A 24,388-nucleotide genomic window follows, 5' to 3' on the forward strand; every position below is an offset into this window, starting at 1 on the left:
TCAGGAGGGGGAATATGAGCCATGCATTGGGGGGGAATATGAGCCAGAGCCATGCATTCAGGAGGGGAGAATATGAGCCATGCATTGGGGGGGAATATGAGCCAGAGCTATGCATACAGGAGGGGGGAATATGAGCCATGCATTGGGGGGGAAATATGAGCCAGAGCCATGCATACAGGAGGGGGAATATGAGCCATGCATTCGGGGGGGGATATGAGCCAGAGCCATGCATTCACGAGGGGGGAATATGAGCCATGATTCGGGGGAGGGGGGGGAATATGAGCCAGAGCCATGCATACAGGAGGGGGAATATGAGCCATGCATACAGGAGGGGGGGATATGAGCCGCCATGCATACAGGAGGGGGGGTCATTATACAGTATTGAGCATCATGTGGGATCATTAAACAGTATGGAGAACTGTGTGGCCATTATACAATATTGAGCATCATGTGTGGCCGTTATACAGTATGGAGCATCATGTGTGGCCGTTATACAGTATTGAGCATCATGTGTGGCCATTATACAGTATTTAGCATCTTGTGTGGTCGTTATACAGTATGGAGCATCATGTGTGGCCATTATACAGTATTGAGCATCATGCGTGGCCGTTATACAGTATGGAGCATCATGTGTGGCCGTTATACAGTATTGAGCATCATGTGTGGCCATTATACAGTATTGAGCATCATGTGTGACCATTATACAGTATGGAGCATCATGTGTGGCCGTTACAGTATGGAGCATCATGTGTGGCCATTATACAGTATTGAGCATCATGTGGGATCATTATACAGTATGGAGCATTGTGTGGCCATTATACAGTATGGAGCACTGTGTGGCCATTATACATTATGGAGCATCATGTGTGGCCATTATACACTATGGAGCATCATGTGTGGCCATTATACAGTATGGAGAACTGTGTGTGGCCATTATACAGTATGGAGCATCATGTGTGGCTATTATGTGTGGCCATATTTCTTTTTGTTTATAATTATTGTATAAAAAACAGTGTGATCAGCAGTGTTAAATGGCTGTGGTTGGGACGTGGATATGGGTGTGACTAGTTGTGAAATGGGTGTGGTCAGAGGCGTGGCCTAAAATTTGCCGCGGCGCACTATGCGCGCCGCAAACTTTATACCTCCTTCCCTTCTTCAAAAGTTGGGAGGTATGGTACCGCATTTGCCAGATCATGGCAAGTGCCGCAAATCCCATAGGGAATGAATGAGGCCGAATGCAGTGTTGCTGTAAGTGATCTGTTACACGGCAGATGCAGAAAAACTGCCCCGATCTGCTGCAAAAGGCGACTTTCACATCAGCGATTCTTGCCAAAGTCACTGCCGATAGTGTCATACTCACCAATGGGGGAGGCAGCACTAAAAGTGCCTAGGGCAGCAGAAAATCTAAATACGGCCCTGGGGGGCTACATTATATTCTGTGGGGGTACTGCATTATACTCAGGGTACTACATTTTATTATAGGGGTGCTACAGCATACTCTATGGGGGGCTGCATTATATTCTGTGGTGGAACTGCATTCTCTCAGGGGACTACATTATATTCTGTGCGGGGCTACCCCAACCCTTGCTACATTATTAAGACGTGAACTACCTTATATTATACCCTGATATTAGCGCTTTTTACCGCACAATTGGTGGTCTTGTATCTATTTCTATGTAGCTACATAGTGGGCCCCAAGAATGATTTTCTCTGGTGGGCCCAAGGTGCTCCAGTCCAACGCTGCACATCACGGGCTTTCCAAGCGCGACATGGCATCCGCTAATTATTCCAGCAAATTTTACATTCAAAAAGTCAAATGGCGCTCCTTCCCGTCCAAGCCCTGTCGTGTGCCCATCTGTGCACTCAAAAGAAATTGCTCAACAAATAGTATGGAGCAATTTCTCCTTTTACCCTTGTGAAAATACAAAATTTGGAGCTAAAAAATATTTTTGCACATAATATATCAATTTTTTATTTTCATGACTTAACGTTATAAACTTCTGTGAAGCACCTGTGGGTTCAAGGTGCTCAATACACATCTAGGTAAGTTTCCTAAAGGGTCTAGGTTCCAAAATGGTGTCACTTGTGTTGGGTTTCCACTGTTTAGGCAGGCACATCACGGGCTTTCCAAGCGCAACATGGCATCCGCTAATTATTCCAGCAAATTTCACATTCAAAAAGTCAAATGGCGCTCCTTCCCGTCAAAGCCCTGTTGAGTGCCCATCTGCGCACTCAAAAGAAATTGCACAACAAATAGTATGGAGCAATTTCTCATTTTACCCTTATGAAAATGCAAAATTTGAAGCTAAAAAAGATTTATCTGGGAAAAATATGATTTTTTTATTGTCACAGCTTAACATTATAAACTTCTGTGAAGCACCTGTGGGTTAAAGGTGCTCAATACACCTCTAGATAAGTTCCCTATGGCATCTAGTTTCCCATATGGTGTCACTTATGGGGGGTTTCCACTGTTTAGACACATCAGGGGCTCTCCAAATGCAACATGGCATCCGCTTATTATTCCAGCAAATTTTACATTCAAAAAGTCAAATGGCGCTCCTTCCCTTCCAAGCCCTGTTGTGTGCCCAATCAGTAGATTTTATGCACATATGGGGTATTGGCATGCCCAGGGGCAATTGCACAACAAAATGAATGGTCCATTTTCTGCTGGTAACCTGTGAAATTAAAAAAAAAATATATATATAGGTCTGAAGGAAAATGCTTGTGAAAGACAAGTAAATGTTTATTTTTTTCCTTCCAAATTCCAAAAATTTCTGTGAAGCACCTGAGAGGTTAATAAACTTCTTGAATGTGGTTTTGAGTACCTTGAGGGGTGCAGTTTTTAGAAAGATGTCAATTGTGGGTATTTTCTGTCACACAGGTCACTCAAAATCACTTCAAATGTGAAATCACTGGTCAACTTTTAACATTTGTAACTTCCTAACAAAAAAAATTGTTTCAAAAATTGTTCTAATGTAATTTGGGCATGTGAGAAATGTTATTTATTAACTATTTTGTGCGATATGTGTCTGATTTAAAAGCATAAAATTTAAAGTTTGAAAATTGCAAAATTTTTTAAATTTTCGCCAAATTTCCATTTTTTACAAATAAACACAAGTAATATCAAATATATTTTACCACCATCATGAAGTACAATATGTAATTAGAAAGCAGTCTCAGAATCAGTGAGATCCATTGAAACGTTCCAGAGTTATGACCTCATAAACTGGTCAGAATTGTAAAAATTGGCCTGTCAAGACTTCGGTGACAAGGGATTAAATAAAGTCACTTCAAAACTGAATCGGTCTCTAAAAATATAATTTTTTTATATTGCCATAAAAAATGAAAAAAAATTGCTAAACTTTTAACCCTTTACTAAAATAAAAGGATGTTTGAAAAATTACGCGGACAAACGACAAAGTAAATGTTTTGTTAACTGTTTATGTAATATAACTAAACGGTTTACAAATATAAACATTCAAAGTTTGAATATTGCAAATTTTTATTTATTACTTTTATTGCTGAAATAAAGTACAACATGTCAGGAAAAAAGAATCTCAGAATAACTGAGATATGTGACATTCCATTGTTATTAACACATAAAGTAACGCAGATCAGATTTGAAAAATTTAGCTTGATCACCAAAGGATTAAAATGACTTCTCCATTTGAGTTCTCTAATGTCTAAAAAATCCCACATTCTGAACATGAAAATGGCTTCTCTCCTGTCTGAATGCTCTCACGTATAATAAGAGATGATTTCTTAGTAAAATATTTCCCACATTCTGAACATCAATATGGCTTCTCTTATATGTGAATTCTCTCATGTGTAACAAGAGCTGATTTCTGTGTAAAACATTTTCCACATTCTGAACATGAAAATGGCTTCTCTCCTGTGTGAATTCTCTCATGTGCAACAAGATGCGATTTCCTTGTAAAACATTTCCCACATTCTGAGCATGAAAATGGCTTCTCTCCTATGTGAATTCTCTCATGTGCAACAAGATTTGATTTCCTTGTAAAACATTTCCTACATTCTGAACATGAAAATACATTTTCTCCTGTGTGATTTTTCTTATGTCTATCAAGCTTAGATTTCTCTGTAAAACATTTTCCACATTCTGAACATGAAAATGGCTTCTCTCCTGTGTGAATTCTCTCATGTGCGACAAGAGTTGATTTCCTTATAAAACATTTTCCACATTCTGAACATGAAAATTGCTTCTCTCCTGTGTGAATTCTCTCATGTGCAACAAGAGCTGATTTCTGTGTAAAATATTTCCCACATTCTGAACATGAAAATGGTTTCTCTCCTGTGTGAATTCTCTCATGTGTAACAAGATCTGATTTCTCTGAAAAATATTTCCCACATTCTGAACATGAAAACGGCTTCACTCCTGTGTGAATTCTCTCATGTTTAACAAGAGCTGATTTTACAGTAAAACATTTCCCACATTCTGAACATAGAAATACCTTCTCTCCTGTGTGATTTCTCTCATGTATAACAAGAATTGATTTGTTTGTAAAACATTTTCCACATTCTGAACATGAAAATGGCTTCTCTCCTGTGTGAATTCTCTCATGTGCAACAAGAGTTGATTTCTTTGTAAAACATTTTCCACATTCTGAACATGAAAATTGCTTCTCTCCTGTGTGAATTCTCTCATGTGTAACAAGTGATGATTTATGTGTAAAATATTTCCCACATTCTGAACATGAAAATGGTTTCTCTCCTGTGTGAATTCTCTCATGTGAAACAAGAGTTGATTTCTCTGAAAAATATTTCCCACATTCTGAACATGAAAATGGCTTCTTCCCTGTGTGAAGTTTCTCATGTCTAACAAGATGAGATTTCAAAGTAAAACATTTCTCACATTCTGAACATGAAAATGGCTTCTCTCCTGTGTGAATTTTCTCATGTGTAACAAGAGTTGATTTCTCTGAAAAATCTTTCCCACATTCTGAACATGAAAATGACTTCTCCCCTGTGTGAGTTATCTGATGTCTAACAAGATGAGATTTCACACAAAAACATTTGTCACATTCTGAACATGAAAATAAATTCTCACCTGTGTGAATTCTCATATGTACAACAAGATTTGATTTCTTAGAAAAATATTTCTCACATTCTGAACATGAAAATGGCTTTTTCCTTGTGGGAGATTTTTTATTTTCCACTCTTGTTATGTGACTATTATTTTGCTTAGCAGTCTGTGATGAATTAAGACATTGTACTTTAAAAGGATCCATGTCTGAGACGTTGGCAAGCTCTTCATATGGGTCTTGTGCAGTGCTACAATCATTGGCTTTAAAATCTAAAGTGAGATGTCTTTCGGAGCTCTTGGTACGGCCATCTGCCAAGAATAAAATGGATTTGATTTTTGAGCAAAAAACCTTACTTTGCATGGTTATCTAAATATAAAAATATCAAGAAAAGTGAAAATAAAAAATTACATACACATTTCAAGGTGTGTAGCAAATTCTATTATTAATTGACTAAAGTAAAATATATATGATGTGATGATTTCACAAAGAATCAATTGTACTAATGTTCATTCCCAATCATTGGCCAGTGCAAACATCAAATAACACATTTGTCATTGGCCACATATTTGATATGAGAATAAAAATGATTGTTGTCGGCATCACATCATCAAAGAAACAAATCATCATTGCTACATCTCAATGAAAGATAATAAGCTATATTCACCTTCCTATACCATCAATCAGTGCTAAGTGTTGAAATTATATTCTCCTTGAAGTCTCTCAACTTCATTTTTCAGGGAACCTAGAGGGTTGTAGTTTCCGCTCACTTTAGAATGCTATTTTAGAGGGCTGAAGACCTCGCTTTATTACAGCTCCATGCAACACCTCAATTACTGGAAGCGAGCAGCTCCAGTGACATTATAGCTTACATTTCTCCCAGTAGCCTCTCTCCCAGTAAAACAGCCTAACATACTTTAAATATTATTTACCTACAAGTTACCACTATAGCTGTCAGTAAATAGCATTTTTACAGCTGACGGGTTATCATTAAGTGTTCATTTACACAGGCAGATAGTGGCCTGTATCAAGCACTGAATTGTGATATGGAAGCAGTTTTCTTCCCTTTCTCCATAGAGAGCTGATGAATGCTTGGCCGAACCTTCATGTCTACGGAGGGTTCTGGAGAGACAGCAGACCAGTCAGCAGACTCAGGTATAAGTACTGTCTATACTAACTAGGGATGAGCGAGTATAATCGTGGGTATTCTGTACTCGGCGAGTAATGAAGTACTCGCGGTACCCAGAACATAGCAAGTATTTCACTACTCGCCTCGCACTATTCGGATCTCCCGCCCAGCATTTGCCAATCACAGTAATGCCGCAGCCTTCTTGGTTGTGGGCGGCATTACTATGATTGGCTGGCCTCCCAGCATCGTACATGCGTCATAGCCTGGCTCTATATAAGCCCTGCCGCCGCCTTTTTCTGCACATTGCATGCAGAACACAGCTAGTGTAGGGAGAGTGTGAGCAGCTGCTAGGGATAGTTGTTTGTTTGTGCAAATTGTCCAAAAATCCTCTGTAAAACCCAAAGTTCTTTTCAGAACTGAAAGTATAAGTTCAAGGACTGAGTAGTGACTGTTTTCCCAGCTATTTTTGGGGTCACATTTACCTCTGCAAGGCACTTTTTTTTGTGCTGTTGCGGTGCTGTGTTCACAGCGAATAGGGCGCACGGTACTGCACAACTGACACGCAGCCAGCACCACCCCCATGTTATATGCATTTGTTTACAACATACATTTTTTAACATTTACATCTTTTTTAGCTTTTCCTCAGCCTCCAGACCGCTTTGTAGGGTCCAGCAGACAATTACTCGCATTTTTCCATTGACTAACATTGCACTCCCTACTCGACTTGACCTTGGTTTTAATTTTTTTGTATGCTGATGTTTTGTCCTTTCACCATATTTTGAAGTGAAATAAAACTATGGATTTTTCACTACATCGTTGAGCTGGATTTCCTTCTCTTTCCTGTTTGTCCACGCCCTGACACAGCGTTTCCGTGCTCCGAGTCCCTGGGAATGTCGGTATGGTGAGCTGGATTTTGTTTTTTCTTACTCCCTACTCGTACCTAATACCCAAGTACTACAGTATACTCGATATGAGTATAGCAAGTCCAAATATTTCACTACTCACTCATCCCTAATGCCAACATCTCTAATTACATGTCTATGTCTGAACTGTTTAATAATAAGGAATAATTGAGTTCCACATTGCATCCTCTGGTGGAAGCTGTGGAAATTTTGTTTATTCTTTAGTGAACACTTCAAATCGAAGATTGGCACCCCATCTTCCATGTGATGAGTGCAGGACTTATATTGTGTCACTTATGTCTAGAGAAATGCTCAGGTGTCAGTACTACTAGGTGGTGTCCGTCTCACACAATTGCCGACTGCTACATGCAGAACACGGGAGCCGTAAGGTCGTGTATTAGGAAGTCATGGCCATGGAGAAATATAAAGCTGGATAAACCCAGGCAATTCTCAGGTTTCTCTTATAATCTACTCCTTGCTGTGACTATGAGACAATTGTTTCTAAAACTTCAAGCCTAAAATATTCCAGTCTGGTGAGCGAGTAGACTGTGTCTCTCCTCTGCTTTGTTTAGTGGTGACTGAGTGACTCCTCACTGGGGCAGTTACCTGTAGGAACGTCCTCTTTGCACCGCTCATCATCCCGCACATCACTTTCTCCTTTCTCCATTATGGCTTTAGCTTTGATATTCTTCAGATATTTGCCTGGATGTCAAAGCTGTGAAAGTAATAATGTAAAAGTCACAGACAGAAGGAAAACTCACATGGAATGTTCTAGATCAGTGTTTTTCAACCAGTGTGCCGCGGCACACTAGTGTGCCGCGACACATGGTCGGGTGTGCCGCGGGGAACGGGAGTCAGCTGTTCTCTGTGCCGACTGTCAAGCTGACAGCCGGCACAGAGAAGCTGCAGCACGCCGGCTCCCGGAGATCAATTGTACTCGCAGACATCTACCAGCTGCGAGTACAATTGAGGCTCTGACCACTGAGTCAGAGCGATGCCAGCAGCGTGATCAAGTCATGTGATCACGCTGCTGACGTCACTATCCGGCGCGCAGGAGACAGAAGACACTTGGTGGTAAGTGCTCCTGTGCTGTGGAGCTGAAGACACCGAAGATTCAGCGTGGGGCGGGTTTATGGGGAGTATGTGGGGGGATTTATTAAGTGTGTGGGGGGATTTATTAAGTGTGTGGGGGGATTTATTAAGTGTGGGGGGATTTATTCAGTGTGTGGGGGGGATTTATTCAGTGTGTGGGGTGGATTTATTCAGTGTGTGGGGGGGATTTATTCTGTGGGGGGGGATTTATTCAGTGTGTGGGGGGGATTTATTCTGTGGGGGGGGATTTATTCTGTGGGGGGGGATTTATTCAGTGTGTGGGGGGATTTATTCAGTGTGTGGGGGGGATTTATTCTGTGGGGGGGGGATTTATTCAGTGTGTGGGGGGGATTTATTCAGTGAGTGGGGGGATTTATTCAGTGAGTGGGAGGATTTATTCAGTGTGTGGGGGGATTTATTCAGTGTGTGGGGGGGATTTATTCAGTGTGTGGGGGGGATTTATTCAGTGTGTACGTGGGGGGGGCTGGAATTTATTTAGCATGTGTGGGGCAGGGTGCATTTATTCTGTGGAAGGGGATGGATTTATTCTATCGGAAGGGCAGTGGATATATTCTGTGGGGGTGAGTGGGGAGATGGGGGTGGACACAGTAGCGAGGGAAAAAATGTGTGCTGACAGTACTGGGAGCAACGGTGATGGGATGTGTGAGGACAGTATGGGGAGTCGGGGGAATGTGTGAGGGGGGAATGTGTGAGGAGGAAATATGGAGAGAGCAAAGGGGTATGTTAGCAGGGGGGGATGTACAGGAGGAGGCTATTAGAAATGTGTGCAGACAGTATGGGGGGATGAAAGTGTGAGTGGACACATAATAGATACTGAGTAGTGTGAGGGTAACAGCCAGGAGGAGACAGTATGCCAAGTAGGAGGAGTGTAATGAAGGGGCACAGTAGAGGGACTGGGCTCTCTATGAGGGACACCGTATGAGAAGGCAGTGTGAAGTATGGAAAAGAGAGAGAGGGTAGTGTGGATGGCATGTACCATAAGAGGGACAGTGAGGGTCATATTATGTGCTGGGAATAAAGTGAGGGGCAATTATTTACTCAGGGGCTCAGCCTAGGGCAGATATTGTTATTCCGGAGCATTATAATAACACTGCTATCTTTAAGGGTGTTGTGTCGGGATGTGCTGCAGAAGACAGGAGAAGATGGAAGTCTGCAGAAACGAGCTCTGCCGGTGGATGAGAAGAGTCATCATGGCATCTGGACAAGGTGAAGATGAAAAGAAAGAGGCGACTCCACAAACAACGTCATCTATCAGGTACCTGGATGTAAATGTGTTTTTTTTGTGATAGTAATTCTCATTTTTATTTGTTAGGAACATTAAAGGGGATGTCCAAGGTTGTGATGAGTCTGCAGTCATACTATGTGACTGCAGACTTCTGAATTCTCACAGTGCACAATGCTATCATAATTCTCTGATGTTGGTGATTTACATACATGCGGTCACGTGCTGACTAGACATGTGTGGCCTCATTCAATGAAAATGAATTGACTGAGGCCGGACACGTCTAGTTAGAATGTGACCAGAAGTATCCAAATCACATACTTGTGCTGTCATGACCGTCCACTCTGGCCACCGGCAAGGGAGAATCCTGAAAGTGTGCAGTGCTTGCGCTGTGAGAATTCAGAAGCCTGCAGTCACATAGAATGACTGCAGACTTTCATCTCAAACCTGGACGCACCATTTTGTGCCATTTTGGTTGGTGGTGTGCCTCGGGATTTTTTAAGTATAAAAAGTGTGCTGCGGCTCAAAATAGGTTGAAAATCACTGTTCTAGATGAAGGCTTTTACTACAAGCTCAAGGGGCACCTGAGCCACCAAAAGATGCTGACATCTCTGCCTCCTATGTCACTGGGGCTGCCCTCAGTCAGTATGGCGGCGTATAGGTGTCACTGTAAGTAACGGCATTATGGCAAAGTTATTTCCTTCATTATTTTGTCTTTGCAGTTTGGATGCACTAGCGTTTTTATATAATTTATGGAATGATTTGTCTGGAATTGTTGTATTTTTGGGATACATGCAAATTTTTTATGTGGTTGTAAGCTATTTAGCAGTTTTTCCTTTTTTTCTTTTTTAGTGAAGAGCTTCATAGCGGTCTTTGCTGAATTCAGGGCTGCGTGGGCACCAAGGAAGTGAGTATTTATTTTTTTTTTAAATGGGTCCAATAATACTGTAAGGAGGGCTATGTGGTGCCCATTATACTGTATGGAGGATTATGTGGGTCCATTATTCTGTATGGTGACTATGTAAGAGTTATTATACTGTATGGAGCACTATGTGAGGTGAGGCCATTACAGTGTATGGAGGACTATTTGGGGCCCAATATACTGTATGGACAACTATGTTGGACCCCTTATACTGTATGGAGGACTATGTGGGGCCATTAGACTATATTGATGACTATGTGGGGCCAAATATACTGTATGAGAGACTATTTGGGGCCATTAGACTGCACCGAGGACTATGTGGGGCCCATTATTCAGTATGGACGACTGTGGAGCCCATTATACTGTTTGGAGGACTATGTAGCGCTCATACTGTGTAAACTGCTGTGTGGGGATCACAGTTGTGGAATCCTACTGTGTTGTGGCCAATGCCATCATACATTGATGAGGGGGCAGTAGGGTCATCTCACTGTACGTGTGTAGGGTACTGTGAGAGTTTCATACTGTGTTTGGGGGGCACTTTTTTGGCATCATACTTTTTTTTATCTGTATTATTTATTAATTCAAAGTTTTTTTATCCTTTGATTTATCTATTTAAAGTAGGCTTTTGGCCCATATGCGGTTTGCTGCTGTAACATAATCTCTTATATTATTCTAGTATGCCACATTTGTGATTATGTGTTTATTTTATACTATGATCCATTAATTAAAATGTATGTTTTTCATGGGACAACCGCTTTAAAGCGAACCTGTCACCAAGTTTGACAGATATGAGTTACGGCCACCGCCTTTCAGACCTGATCATTACAGAATATAGTGTGAATATATAACCCTTAAAAAGTAGGTTTATTACAATACAACACTGAAAAAAAATAAAAACCTTAAGTGCACAAAATGTGATAAACTCACTGAAAATAAAACAATAAGTTTTATATGTGAGTGTTTTGATGCACCATATTCTTAAAACGGTCGAGGGACGAGGAGCGGATATTGATTCTCAAACCCTTCGTAACAAGGCTATTTTTAATATAGCTCTTCAAATCCTTAATCTCTCACCAGGCCCTGATGTTCTCTTTATAGCGGAACTATACCTCCTTGAATAGGGTTTTCAAGGAGTTACTATTGGATAGACTGTTGGGGGTCCCACCTATAGAGAATGCCTTGTTTGCATCCTCCACCCAAAGATCAGTGTTAATGGGTCCTGTCAAGAAGCTGGTCATGCCAGACCAACACAATGCTATGAAGTGTATAAATAATATATACTTCCACATTAAGAATATATTATTTATATATATATATTTGGCCACCACATGGTGGTGTGCCTGGGCCACATTTAAGAGCACATGTTGCCTAGCCCAGGCACACCACAATGGGCCTAAAATCATCCTACAGCAACTAAACCTTTTTTGAACACACTGAGCCCCCTGATGAACCACCTAAGGAGAAACATGTCGAGGCAGATGCATAGAAGCCCACAATAGAAAATTAAATGAACGGCACCAGAGAAACGCACACTTCCAGACGTTGGATCCACGTGAAGACCGATGTGCAGTTGCACGAAATCACGGGTAAAGATGCATAGAAGCGTTTTATAACTATCTACATCAGAATGATAAGTACCTTGTATCTTTACCTACCACGTGCTACCTAACATCCTTCCAACTTCTAGCCTAGTTGTCTAATGTATGGTCTAGGCTCCCTGCTTATTTATTAGCACAGGGCCTGCAGGGTAAGTGAAGGACAGCTGCTGTGGAGCAGGGGCGCCAAATATCGCAGTTTAGGGTGCCATTCTCCGCTGTGAGTTAGGAATGTTGGTGGACACGTAGGGCTTCCTAGGCCATGTGTAGTTGTACCGGGATTTTTTTCAATAGAGTTTATCCAGTCCGTTTGTCCCCCCTGCCTTCCCATATGACCCTCATTTCATTAGTGGCTCTCTCTTGGAATATATATTTGACGGTTTTAAGAATATGGTGCATCAAAACAGTCACATATGAAACATATTGCTCGTATTATCAGTGAGTCTATCACGTTTTTGTGCACTTACGGGTTTTTTTGCCATGTTGTTTTTACATTTATTCTAATAAACGTGCTGTTTAAGGGTTATATGTTCACACTTGCAATACCTTAATATTATTTATATACTTCATAGCCTTATAGAATTTAGCCCTAAATCCGACCTGAAAGATAAGAAAAAGACCTTTTATTATACTCACTTGCGAGGCGGTCCTGTCTGAGGGGTGTTGCTGGTCTTGGTTGGGCACCTCCCTTCTTCTTGTGATGCCGTCCTCCTTCTTGCTTTGTGTGGATGACCTGTCTCTATGTCATCCTCACAGTCACCCCAACATCGGACTGGACTGAGATATTAACCTACAGCGCGGGAAACATTAAAAAACATTTTTGTGAGTATACAAAGGGAGTCAGGGGGTTCTATAAAGATGTAGGGAATGCATAGCTGATGCTTAATGAGGCGATATTTTTAGCTGCTATGCCATAAAACTGGTGGTGACAGATTCCCTTTAAAACTGACATATCCTGTATTAAGAAAGACATGCAGAAAATTAATGAAAGGGTGAAGGAACTGGAGGGGCCTGTGAGCCATACAGGAGATTAACTCCCACCACTGATCTGGGATCTGAGAAAGGTAATGCACAGCATCACTGCTGATAAATAAAGTTGATGACCTAGAGAACAGGTCAAGTAGAAACAACTTGCTTTTACTAGGAGTCCCTGAGAAGGCAGAGAGAAGAAATTCTGCTGTATATTTTGAAGCATAAGGCAAACAGGAAAAGAAATCCAGCTTCCAAAAATATCAAAAATTATTAAGGATAAAATCCAAAGTCCAATGACATGGTTCACAGGAGAATGAGTAGCAGCAGGCTACGCGTTTCGAACAATGAGTTCTTTTTCAAAGCTGCTTGATCGTTCCACGTGATGACTGCACGGTATCCGGGCTTCCCCACAACAAATGCCTAATAGGTGAGCTGGTTTTTCACTATTTTTCCTATTTTGAAGCATGGCTGCCCAAGATTCTGGGGAAGGAGACACTCTCACCGTTCTTTGCAATAGAGAGGGCACACAGGGTGCCTAGTCGATCCCCTCCACCTGGAACACCCCCATGCCATGTTATTATCCACTTGTTGCACTTTAAAGATAGGGACTCTGTTCTCCGGAGGGCCAGGGACCTCAAAGACATTATCATAGATGGCAATAGGATTTCTATTATTCCAGAATTCTCAATGGAAGTAAAGAAAAAAAGCATAATTTTAAGAGATTAAAAAAAGGCTGAGGAGTCTGCAGATACCGTACTCCATGATATTCCCTGCCAAACAGCTGGTGGCTGTTAATTGAAATATAAATCTTTTTGACTGTCGTAACACTGCACTAACCTGGCTTGGTACTAATGAGAAGGTCATGAGCACGGGAGACACTTGAACTCTATATATTTTCTACTAAAGTTACGTTACATAATTGTTAATGTGCTGGTCATGGGCGGACATGCCACCGGTTCAACCAGTGCGGCTGCATTGGGGCCCGGAGGCTACGGGGGGCCCCAGCAGGGTAACTTATAATGACGGCAATCTGGCCAGTTTATGTTGCCCCGAGGCTCCGGGGGGCCACCGTCCAGATTGCGGTCATGTGCGGAGGGCAGGGAGCAATCCCTGCAAGAGAAAATGGCAGCAGAGCAGAGATACAGGGAATGTATCCATCCTGCTTCCTGCCCGCGCTTCCCATCTCACAGGCTCACAGAGCAGTGGCTGAATGACATCATAATTCAGCGCCATGGCTGTGCGAGATAGGAAGCTGCTGGTGATGGTGTGGCTTCAGGATACTGTGCACAGAGGTGAGGTGTGTGTGTATGCAGAGAGATGAATGGTGCTGTGTGTGTGTATGCAGAGGTGAATGGGGCTGTGTGTGTATGTGTATGCAGAGAGGTGAATTGTGCTGTGTGTGTAGGTGTGTGTGTATATGTATGCAGAGCGGTGAATGGTGCCGTGTGCGTCTTTGTGTAGGTGGAGGAGAGGGCAATGATGGGGGTGATGGGGCAGAAGGCAATGATTGGGTTGGCAGAGAGGGCAATGATGGGGGTGATGAGGCAGAAGGCAATGATTGGGTTGACAGAGAGGGCAATGATGGAGGTGATGAGGCAGAAGTCAATGATAGGGTTGACAGAGAGAGCAATGATAGGGGTAATGGGGGAGAAAGCAATGATGGGGTGATGGAAAGGGCAATAATGGGGGTGGTGGGGAGGAGGAAATGATGGAGGTGGTGAATGGGCAATAATGGGGTTGGTGGGGAGGAGGTAATGATGGAGGCGGCGTAATGGGCAATGATGGGGGTGGTGGGGGAAAAGACAATGATGGTGGTGGTGGAAAGGGCAATGATGTGGATGGTGGGGAGGAGGAAATGATGGAGGTTGTGGAATGGGTAATTATGGGGAGAAGACAATGATGATAGCAGTGGAAAGGACAATGATGGGTGGTGGGGAGGAGGCAATGATAAGGTGGTGGAATGGGTAATGATGGGGGTGGTGGGGAGGAGAATATGATGGAGGTCATGGAATGGGTAATGATGGGGGTGGTGGGGAGAAGATAATGATGATGGCAGTAGAAAGGACAATGATGAGGTGGTGGGGGAGGAGGAAATAATGGAGGTGGTGAAATGGGTAATGATGGGGTGGTGGGGGAGAAGGCAATGATGGTGTTAGTGGAAAGGACAATGATGGGGGTGGTGTGGAGGAGGCAATGATGGAGGTGGTGAAATGGGCAATAATGGGGTGGTGGGGAGAAAGCAATGATGGAGGTGGTGAAGAGGGCAATCATGGGGTGGGGTAGGAGGACAATGAGCGTTGTGTGGGATTGGGATGGGAGGTAGGGGGATTTATAATGGATTTAGGAACGGGAGTGGCGGAAGATGTTATTATCGATTATTATGTATAGCACAGTCCCTTAGTGTATAGTGTACTCACTTATTATGTATAACACCATCCATAGTTACATAGTTTCCTCTTTTGTTATATATAACACCACCCCTTATTACATACCATCCCTTATTATTATTATATAGCTTCCTCTGCTGTTATGTGCGGTGCTGTCTCTTTTATAGTGTATTCTTGTCATTTTTGTTATTCACAGCACCCTCTTTCATTACGTAGTCCCCTCTCTTGTTAGATATAAAATGAGTACTGATGGAGGAGTCTGTGACCAGACGACTAGTCCAACAGCTCCTCCTTTAGAAAAGAAGCTTTCCCATGCTCCATCAGCCATCATTGCATGATACAGCTAACAAGACAGGATGGTATGTAATAAAAAACAGGGCTCTATAAAATCAAATATGTAAGGGAAGGCAATATACATAATAAAGGAGACTATGTAATATATACATGTATATGTGTGTGGATGTATATATATATATATATATATATATGAGTTTTTGGCAAGGCCAGCTCACCGCTTTGAAGAAACAGGAATACAACCAACCTGTGGTTACAGTTCGCACGGAAAATTGATTGGGATAAATCCACACATGTAAAGAAAAAACTTTTTGTTTCTCCAGCGATCAGTCCAATGGTAGAGTAAAATATACCTTTTATTTATCCATTAAAAAGTTCCTGATTTCTTCAATAACCATATTGCATACATTCAATCCCTTATGACCGCTGGAGAAACAAAAAGCAAAAGGTGGCTACTTTGAAGAACCTAGAATATAAGAATATATGATGAATCATCACAGGTATACCATAAGGAAAAAGAGAATGGACCTACCAGTCCCCAAACACTTCATTGAATGTAATCCCTCCGAAAAATAACTTAAATGTAAAATAATTGACGCAGTCCCAACACAGAGGAGAGGAGGTAATAGGGAACAGATTTTGAAGAAGAAGGAACTTATGTGGAGGGAACCTGTCACCCCGTTTTTTCAGTATGAGATAAAAATACTGTTAAATAGGGCCTGAGCTGTGCGTTACAATAGTGTATTTTGTGTACCCTGATTCCCCACCTATGCTGCCGAAATACCTTACCAAAGTCGTCGTTTTCACCTGTCATTCAGGCTGGTCTGGTCAGATGGGCGTGGTGACATCGCTGTTTCTTCCCCCAGATCTTGCATATCTTTCCGTTGGTGGCGTAGTGGTTTGCGCATGCCCAACTGCTGAATCCACTGCGCAGGTGAAGAAAAAAAACACGCGATCGGCGCTATTTCCCTGGTGATCGGTGGGGGCGGCCATCTTCCTGAGGCCGCGCGTGCGCAGATGGAGTCCTCTGTTGCCCGGGGCTTCAGGAAAATGGCCGCGGGATGCCGCGCGTGCGCAGATGGAGATCGCGGCGGCCATTTTCCTGAAGCCGAGATGCAAACTCTGCTTCAGGTAAATGGCCGCCGCGATCTCCATCTGCGCACGCGCGGCATCCCATGGCCATTTTCCTGAAGCCCCGGTACCCGGGAGGCAGGACACTCCATCTGCGCACGCGCGGCCTCAGGAAGATGGCCGCGCCCACCGAGAAACTGCTGAATAGCGGAGAGCGCGCTCTTTTTCTACAGCTGCGCAGTGCATTCGGCACTTGCGCATGCGAGAAGCACTACGCCACCAACGGGAACATAAGCAAGATGTGGGGGAGAAACAGCGCTGTGACCACGCCCTTTGGACCAGACCAGCCTGATTGACAGACGAAAACGGCGACTTTTGTAAGGTATTTCGGCAGCATAGGTGGGGAATCAGGGGACAAAAAATACCCTATTGTAAAGCACAGCTCAGGCCCTATTTAACGGTATTTTTATCTCATACTGAAAAAAATGGGGTGACAGGTTCCCTTTAAAGGGAATATGTCACCCCAAAAATCGTATATGAGCTAAGGCCACCGGCATCAGGGGCTTAGCTACAGCATTCTGTAATGCTGTAGATAAGCCCCCAATGTAACCTGAAAGGTCAGAAAAACAAGTTATATTATACTCACCCAGGGGCGGTATCCCTGCGGTCTGGGTACGAGTCCTGTTGAGGGCAGAGCAAAGTACTGCAGTGCACAGGCGCCAGTCCTCTCTGACTTTTCCCAGCGCCTGCGCACTGCAGTACTTTGCTCTGTCTTCAAAAGGGCAGACAAAGTACAACTGCGCCGGAGTGCGGCAGGAAGACAAGAAGAGGACGTCATCATATGAAGATAGGAGGCGCCGGACCGCAACGCCCATTGGACCGGATCGGAGCGGGACCGCCCCTGGGTGAGTATAATATAACCTATTTTTCTTACGTTTCAGGTTACATCGGGGGGTAGTGGCCTTAGCTCATATACGATTTTTGGGGTGACAGATTCCCTTTAAGATATAGCTATAGGATTAGTAATGGAGAGGTGTCTAATAGACACCTCTCCATTACTAAGCTGTGAGCTTGATGTCACCTGACATTACAGAGGTGACAAATATGAACCCCACTTGCCACCGCTACAGGGAAAGTGGGAAGAACCACGCAAAGCACCAGACATGATGCATCTAATAGATGCGCCTTTTCTGGGCAGCTGCTGGCTGTTGTTTTTAGGCTGGGGAATCTATATCAATGGCCCCTTACCAGCCGGAGAATACCAGCCCCCAGCTGTGAGCTTTAGCAAGGCTGGTTGTCAAAAATGAGGGGGCCCACGCTGTTTTTTTAAATTATTTTTAAAATAATTAAAAAAACAACATGGGGACCCCTCTATTCTTGGTAACTAACCTTGCTGAAGCTGACATCTGAGGGTTGCAGCCCCCAGCTGTGAGTTTTGTCTGGTTGGTTCAAGAAAATACGGGGAACCCACGTCGGGTTTTTCATTCGTTTATTTAGTTAGCTCACAGGCAGAGGCTGTGGAATACACCAGTCGTCCGCTCTTGCTGTCACTGTTATAAGCGGCAGCAGGTGTTGGATGATGGGGTTAAGAGTCCCAAAAGCCCCCATCTGCTGTCATCATTCAGACTTTAAGATAACTCATCATTCTCCTCTGCTCGCAATAATCGCCGGCAGAGGAGTGGAGAATGAGAGCCGCCTTCAGCACCAGCCACCGGGGAACAACGCTTACTGTAGCGCTTCTTCCCCGGCAGCTGTCCGTGTGGTACTGATGCGGCACACAGGTGGCATCCGTGTGTGGTACGTGTTTACACGGTCCCATTGACTTGAATGGGTCCGTGTGATCCGTGCAGCAGCACAAAAACGGACATGTTTACATGTGGGTCACCAGGACACACGGTCCGTGAAAAAACACAGATATGTGCACAGACCCATTCATTTGAGTGGGTCTACATGTGTCAGTGTCTTTGGTATGTGTGAATACTGTCACCACACGTACTGGAGACACTGACATGTGAAAAAGGCCTTAGGCCGGTTTCACACGTCAATGGCTCCGGTACGTGAGGTGACAGTTTCCTCACGTACCGGAGCCACTGACACACGTAGACACATTAAAATCAATGCATATGTGCAGATGTCATTGATTTTTTGCGGACCGTGTCTCCACGTTCCAAACACGGAGACATGTCAGTGTTCGTGAGAGCGCACGGATTACACGGACCCATTAAAGTCAATGGGTCCGTGTAAAACACGTAATCGCTGTCCCTCCCACTGGTGCTGAAGCCGCCATTGATATCTTCTCTGCAGCAGCGTTTGCTGTAGAGAAGATATGAATATTCCTTTTTTTTTTTAAGTTTTTCGTGTTTAAAATAAAGCTCCATGTCCCCACCCCCCTCCCAACCCCTGTGCCCCCCCCCGCTGTTCTTAAAATACTCGCCCGGCTCCCTCGCTGGCTGTCGCTGCTTCCTGTCCTGGCCGCACCTTCTACTGTATGAGCGGTCATGTGGGGCCGCCGATTACAGTCATGAATATGCGACTCCACCTCCCATAGGGGTGGAACCGCATATTCATTACTGTAAATGAGCGGCCCCACGTGACCGCATACAGTAGAAGGTGCAGGACAGGAAGCAGCGCCAGCCAGCGAGGGAGCCGAGTGAGTATTTTAAGAACAGCGGGGGGACGCACAGGGGGTGGGAGGGGGGTGGGGACATGGAGCTTTATTTTAAACACGAGAAACTTAAAAAAAAAAAGGAATATTCATATCTTCTCTACAGCAAACGCTGCTGCAGGGAAGATATCAATGGCGGCTTCAGCACCAGATGCTGGTGCGTGTGGTACCCAGCACGGTGCGTGTGGCACCCAGTGGGCACACGGGCGGCACACGTGTGCCGCCCGTGTGCCACAGAAACGCACGGGCACACGGACACACGGACACGGATAATTCCAGTACCGATTTTTCCGGTACCGGAATTATCTGGACGTGTGAGACTGCCCTTACAAAGTGTGGAGTTTGGACATATTTGGTATCTGCGTGCTCGTAGTGACCTGGAAAATCATATTGACAGGTCAGTTTTAGCATTTAGTAAACATGGTAACTAATAAAAACAAAACCAATTGTGGAATTGCACATTTCTTGCAGTTTTACAGCAGTTGGAATTTTTTTTTCTACATTTTCCTGTATTCTGTATGGTAAAATCAATGGGGTCATTCAAAAGCACAACTCACCCCACCAAAAACAAGCCCCATATGGATATATTGATTTAAAAAAAAAAAAAAAGTTATGGCTCTTGGAAGAAGAGAAGGTAAAAAATTAAAACAGAAACTCGTCCGGGGTGAAAGGGTTAAATTTGATCCCTACTATTATCTTGTTTAAAGACTGACGGTATGTGCACACGTCAGGATTTCTTGCAGAAATTTTCCTGACAAAAACCGGACATTTCTGCCAGAAATCCGCATGCGTTTTTTTTATGCATTTTTGACGCGTTTTTGGTGCGTTTTTTGTGCGTTTTTTCCCAAATGCATAGAATAGCGGGAAAACGCGGAAAAAAAACGCAAAATTAATGAACATGCTGTTTTTTTTTACCGTGATGCGGTTTTTTTTGCGGGAAAAAAACGCATCATGTGCACAAAAATTGCAAAATGCATTCTAAATGATAGGATGCATAATGCATGCCTTTTTAATGAGTTTTTATAGCGTTTTTATCGCAAAAAAACCTGAACGTGTGCACATACCCTGAGAATCCAAAAAGTGGATAAAAGCATCTGATAATCACCTCTCCTGGCCGCTTTACACGATTTTTCAATATCAAAAACCTGAAAACCCTGGTGCTACATGAATGGTGTAAAATGTTTAACTACTTTAGGTACTGTCACACTAGACGATATCGCTAGCGATCCGTGACGTTGCAGCGTCCTCGCTAGCGATATCGTCCAGTGTGACAGGCAGCAGCGATCAGGCCCCTGCTGTGCTGTCGCTGGTCGGGGAAGAAAGTCCAGAACTTTATTTTGTCGCTGGACTCCCCGCAGACATCGCTGAATCGGCGTGTGTGACACCGATTCAGCGATGTCTTCGCTGGTAACCAGGGTAAACATCGGGTAACTAAGCGCAGGGCCGCACTTAGTAACCCGATGTTTACCCTGGTTACCATCCTAAAAGTAAAAAAAACAAACACTACATACTTACCTACAGCCGTCTGTCCTCCAGCGCTGTGCTCTGCTCTCCTCCTGCTCTGGCTGTGAGCGTCGGTCAGCCGGAAAGCAGAGCGGTGACGTCACCGCTCTGCTTTCTGGCTGCCCGGCGCTCACAGCCAGACCAGAGAAGCAGAGCGCCAAGGACAGACGGCTGTAGGTAAGTATGTAGCGTTTGTTTTTTTACTTTTTAGGATGGTAACCAGGGTAAACATCGGGTTACTAAGCGCGGCCCTGCGCTTAGTTACCCGATGTTTACCCTGGTTACCAGGGACCTCGGGATCGTTGGTCGCTGGAGAGCGGTCTGTGTGACAGCTCTCCAGCGACCAAACAGCGATGCTGCAGCGATCCGGATCGTTGTCGGTATCGCTGCAGCGTCGCTATGTGTGACGGTACCTTTTGGAAAAGAAAGTGGTTGGAAAGAGAGATTATCATCCTAGAAGAAAAGCTGTACGAATGTAAAGAAATAGAACCAATAAACTAATAAACACAACATCCTTCAATATAGTTTGAGGGGATGTATTGATTATCTCCCTCCTAGCTCGTTTATGCAATTTTTCAGTGTTCTAACCCCAAAACCACTGTTGCTACATGGATGCTGTAATATAAAATGTAAGGCTGTATTAAAAGAGAAAGGAGTTACTAATGGAGATTACCAACCTAGATGGAACCCTGTATGAATGTAATGCAAGTGAAAAATGGTCTGGAACCACATGGAACTAATAATGGAACATAATATTCCTCTTTGAATTTAAACCCTAAGGGAATCTAGTTTAAGGGTATGTGCACACGTCAGGATTTTTAGCGTTTTTTTTTTGCGGAATTTCGCTATAAAAACGCTATAAATCCAGTAAAAAAACGCTAACATTATGCATCCTATCATTTAGAATGCATTCCGCATTTTTTGTGCAGATGTTAGCGTTTTTTTCCGCAAAAAAAACGCATTCTGCAAAAAATCCGGACATGCTCTATCTTTTTGCGGATTTTTTGTGGATTTCCTATCAAAAAGGACATTCCGGAAAAAAAAAAAAAAACTGCAAAAAATCCGCAAAAAATCCGCGCAAATTCCACGAGAAATCCGCTCGAAAATAGAACGCGGATTTCTGGCAGAATTCTCAAGATTTTGTCAGGAAAAAATCCTAACGTGTGCACATACCCTAAAGACTGAGAATCCAAAAAGTTTCTTTGGCTAATAGAAGCTGCTGATATTCTCCTCTCCTTGTGCTACATGAACGCTGTAATATAACAGGTTTCAGTGGATTGGAAGTGCGGCGACTTGATGAACTGGAAATATCCTTTAAATGCTCAAGTATACGTTTTTCTAAAGACCTTGTAGTGCACCCTGCATATAACAGATCATATTCCGAGCATCTGACAATGTAGACTACATGATCGGAGTTACAATTCATGTGATCTTGAATATCGAATGATTGAGAGTTATTAGAGTTTGAAAAAGTCTTGGCGGAAACCACATATTTGTACATTTTGCAGGGATTATGTCCATATTTTTTTAAAAAAACTCTATTATGTAGCCATGTTTTTCAAGGAGGGTTAAAGGGAAGATGCCATGATTTTGATTTTTGTATCAATAAATATTGATTATAAAATCAATTATTCTTAATACAAAATTAAATCCACCGATTTCACAGTTTATTTATTCATTTTTGTTTTTGCATTTGCTGGTGTGAGTGTATGTTATTACATGGCAATTTTACTGCGTTTTTTATGCATGTTTTGTATGCAAATTTTCAGCTGTGTTTTACAGTACCAGCAAAGTCTGAGATTTCAGAAATTTCATACAGTTTGTTTTTTTTTTGTCCTCAGTATTTTGTGCTTTGCTTAGTTTTTGCAGATTAGAGTATATCACTTCTCTCAGCGTTTTCACCCATTGAAAGTAATGGGTGGTGAAAAAAACACAGGTATCAGGTTTTGCTGCCTTTTTTGTGGCAAAACCTTATGAAGTAGAATATGATTTTTTTTTTGCAACTAAACTTGATCAGCATGAACAAGAAACAAATGTAGCATGAAAAAATGCAGCAAAAAAAAAATCAAGAATAATGTAACAAAACCTGCTTTTTTCTGCAGCTTCTTTACTGCCAAAAGAGATGGCTTTGTGATGGAAAAAAAAAATGCACAAAAACATGACATGTCATAGCCTTTAGTGTCTGAGCACGACACTTACACACCTCCAATATGGCAACCCCTGTACATAGAAGTCTGCGGTCGCTCTCCATGGCTGCCTCCAGCTATGACCTCCACACAGCCCCTGGACTGTCCAGGTCACAGCTGTGGGAGGAGATCACCTCCATTTTGTTGGTGTGCTGGGAGGGTAGAGGCTAGAATGGAGTCTCTCCTGTGAGGGAATGATGACACAGGAAGGGGTAGGGCCTCCTCCATCCAGGGTAGATCCGAAAACAGGAAGCAACATGGTGCTGTGGCTGTTGGTGATCACATGAGGCTTCTGTGTACAGGAATATCTGAGAGGACTGAGGGGCTGCACCATGGAGCTGTGTGCAGATGGTTATGAGGACATAGGGCTAAGTGTGAGGCGTCTGATGATGTATTTTGTGGGCAAAGAAGCATGGATGATGTTACTATATGGGGCTGCATGTTGGAGGGTTACACAGAGAAAAGGGTGCTGCTACTTCTATGGGATTACTTTTTTGGGGGGATTTGAGGGAATGATGATGAGGGGCTGTGCAGAAAAGCGGGTGATGATGAGACGACAATCACAAGTCCTCTATGGGGACTAAGAAATACAATGAAAATGTAAAAACAGTTCACATCTACCTCCTTTTCCTCAATAAAAAGTAAAAAAAAAAATACAGCTATGTGGTATCGCTGCATTTGTAAATGTCTGATCAATCAAAATATAAAATGAATTAACCAGATCAGTAAGTGGAGTAACAAAAAAATAAAATCCCCAGAGTTGTGTTTCTTCGAACACTGCAGCAAAATGTAATAAGTGATAATCAGAAGATTGGATCGACTCGAAAATTGTATATATTAAAAGATTGGATTAGGGAACAAAAGCAAACCATCCAAATGAGAAATATAAAAAAAAGTTGTGGTTCTTGCAAAATAGGAAGAAAAAATAAAGTGGATAGGGTGTTAATGAATACAAGAGGAAGATAATAAATGACATACAGTAAAAAGTTACATACAAATTTCTTAAAATAAAAGAAAATAAACCAGAAACCGATCACTTACATTTTGTGTTTAGGATCCAGGGGAGGCAGAAACTGGGACAAGTCTTCAATTTGATTGACTCCAAGAAATGACCAACATCAAAAGTATTACACCCATTTTAAGACCTGGTCTGTTGTTGCCAAACCCCCATCCTGTGATGTCACCTCCAGGCAGGGTCCGGATATTTGCATTCTATGGCTCTTTATGTTGATGTATCCCCCCACCTGTGGGTTGTGATGTGTGAGGTCAAAGAAAAGCAATTCCCAGACCCTGTGTGAAAATAACAACCAGTCCACAGAGGAATCCTCCACAATAAACCCTATTCCTATACTTGGATGACATTTTCCACGAAACGTCATGGCATA

The 24,388-nt window shown here is 43.0% G+C and overlaps 1 protein-coding gene across 1 annotated transcript in view; it reads right to left on the bottom strand.

The window, feature by feature from the left end:
• LOC138646129 (uncharacterized) overlaps positions 1 to 23,168 on the bottom strand; it is a 126,846-nt gene extending 103,678 nt beyond the window's left edge. Inside the window, 4 exon segments of the mRNA XM_069735592.1 lie at positions 3,698 to 5,353; positions 7,680 to 7,788; positions 12,562 to 12,715; positions 23,021 to 23,168. Coding sequence (XP_069591693.1) covers positions 3,698 to 5,353; positions 7,680 to 7,740 — 1,717 coding nt within the window. The 5' untranslated portion in view covers positions 7,741 to 7,788; positions 12,562 to 12,715; positions 23,021 to 23,168.
• Positions 23,169 to 24,388: the final 1,220 nt, after the last annotated feature.

This window comes from Ranitomeya imitator, chromosome 7 (genome assembly GCF_032444005.1).
Source record: "Ranitomeya imitator isolate aRanImi1 chromosome 7, aRanImi1.pri, whole genome shotgun sequence".
Lineage (NCBI taxonomy): Eukaryota > Metazoa > Chordata > Amphibia > Anura > Dendrobatidae > Ranitomeya > Ranitomeya imitator.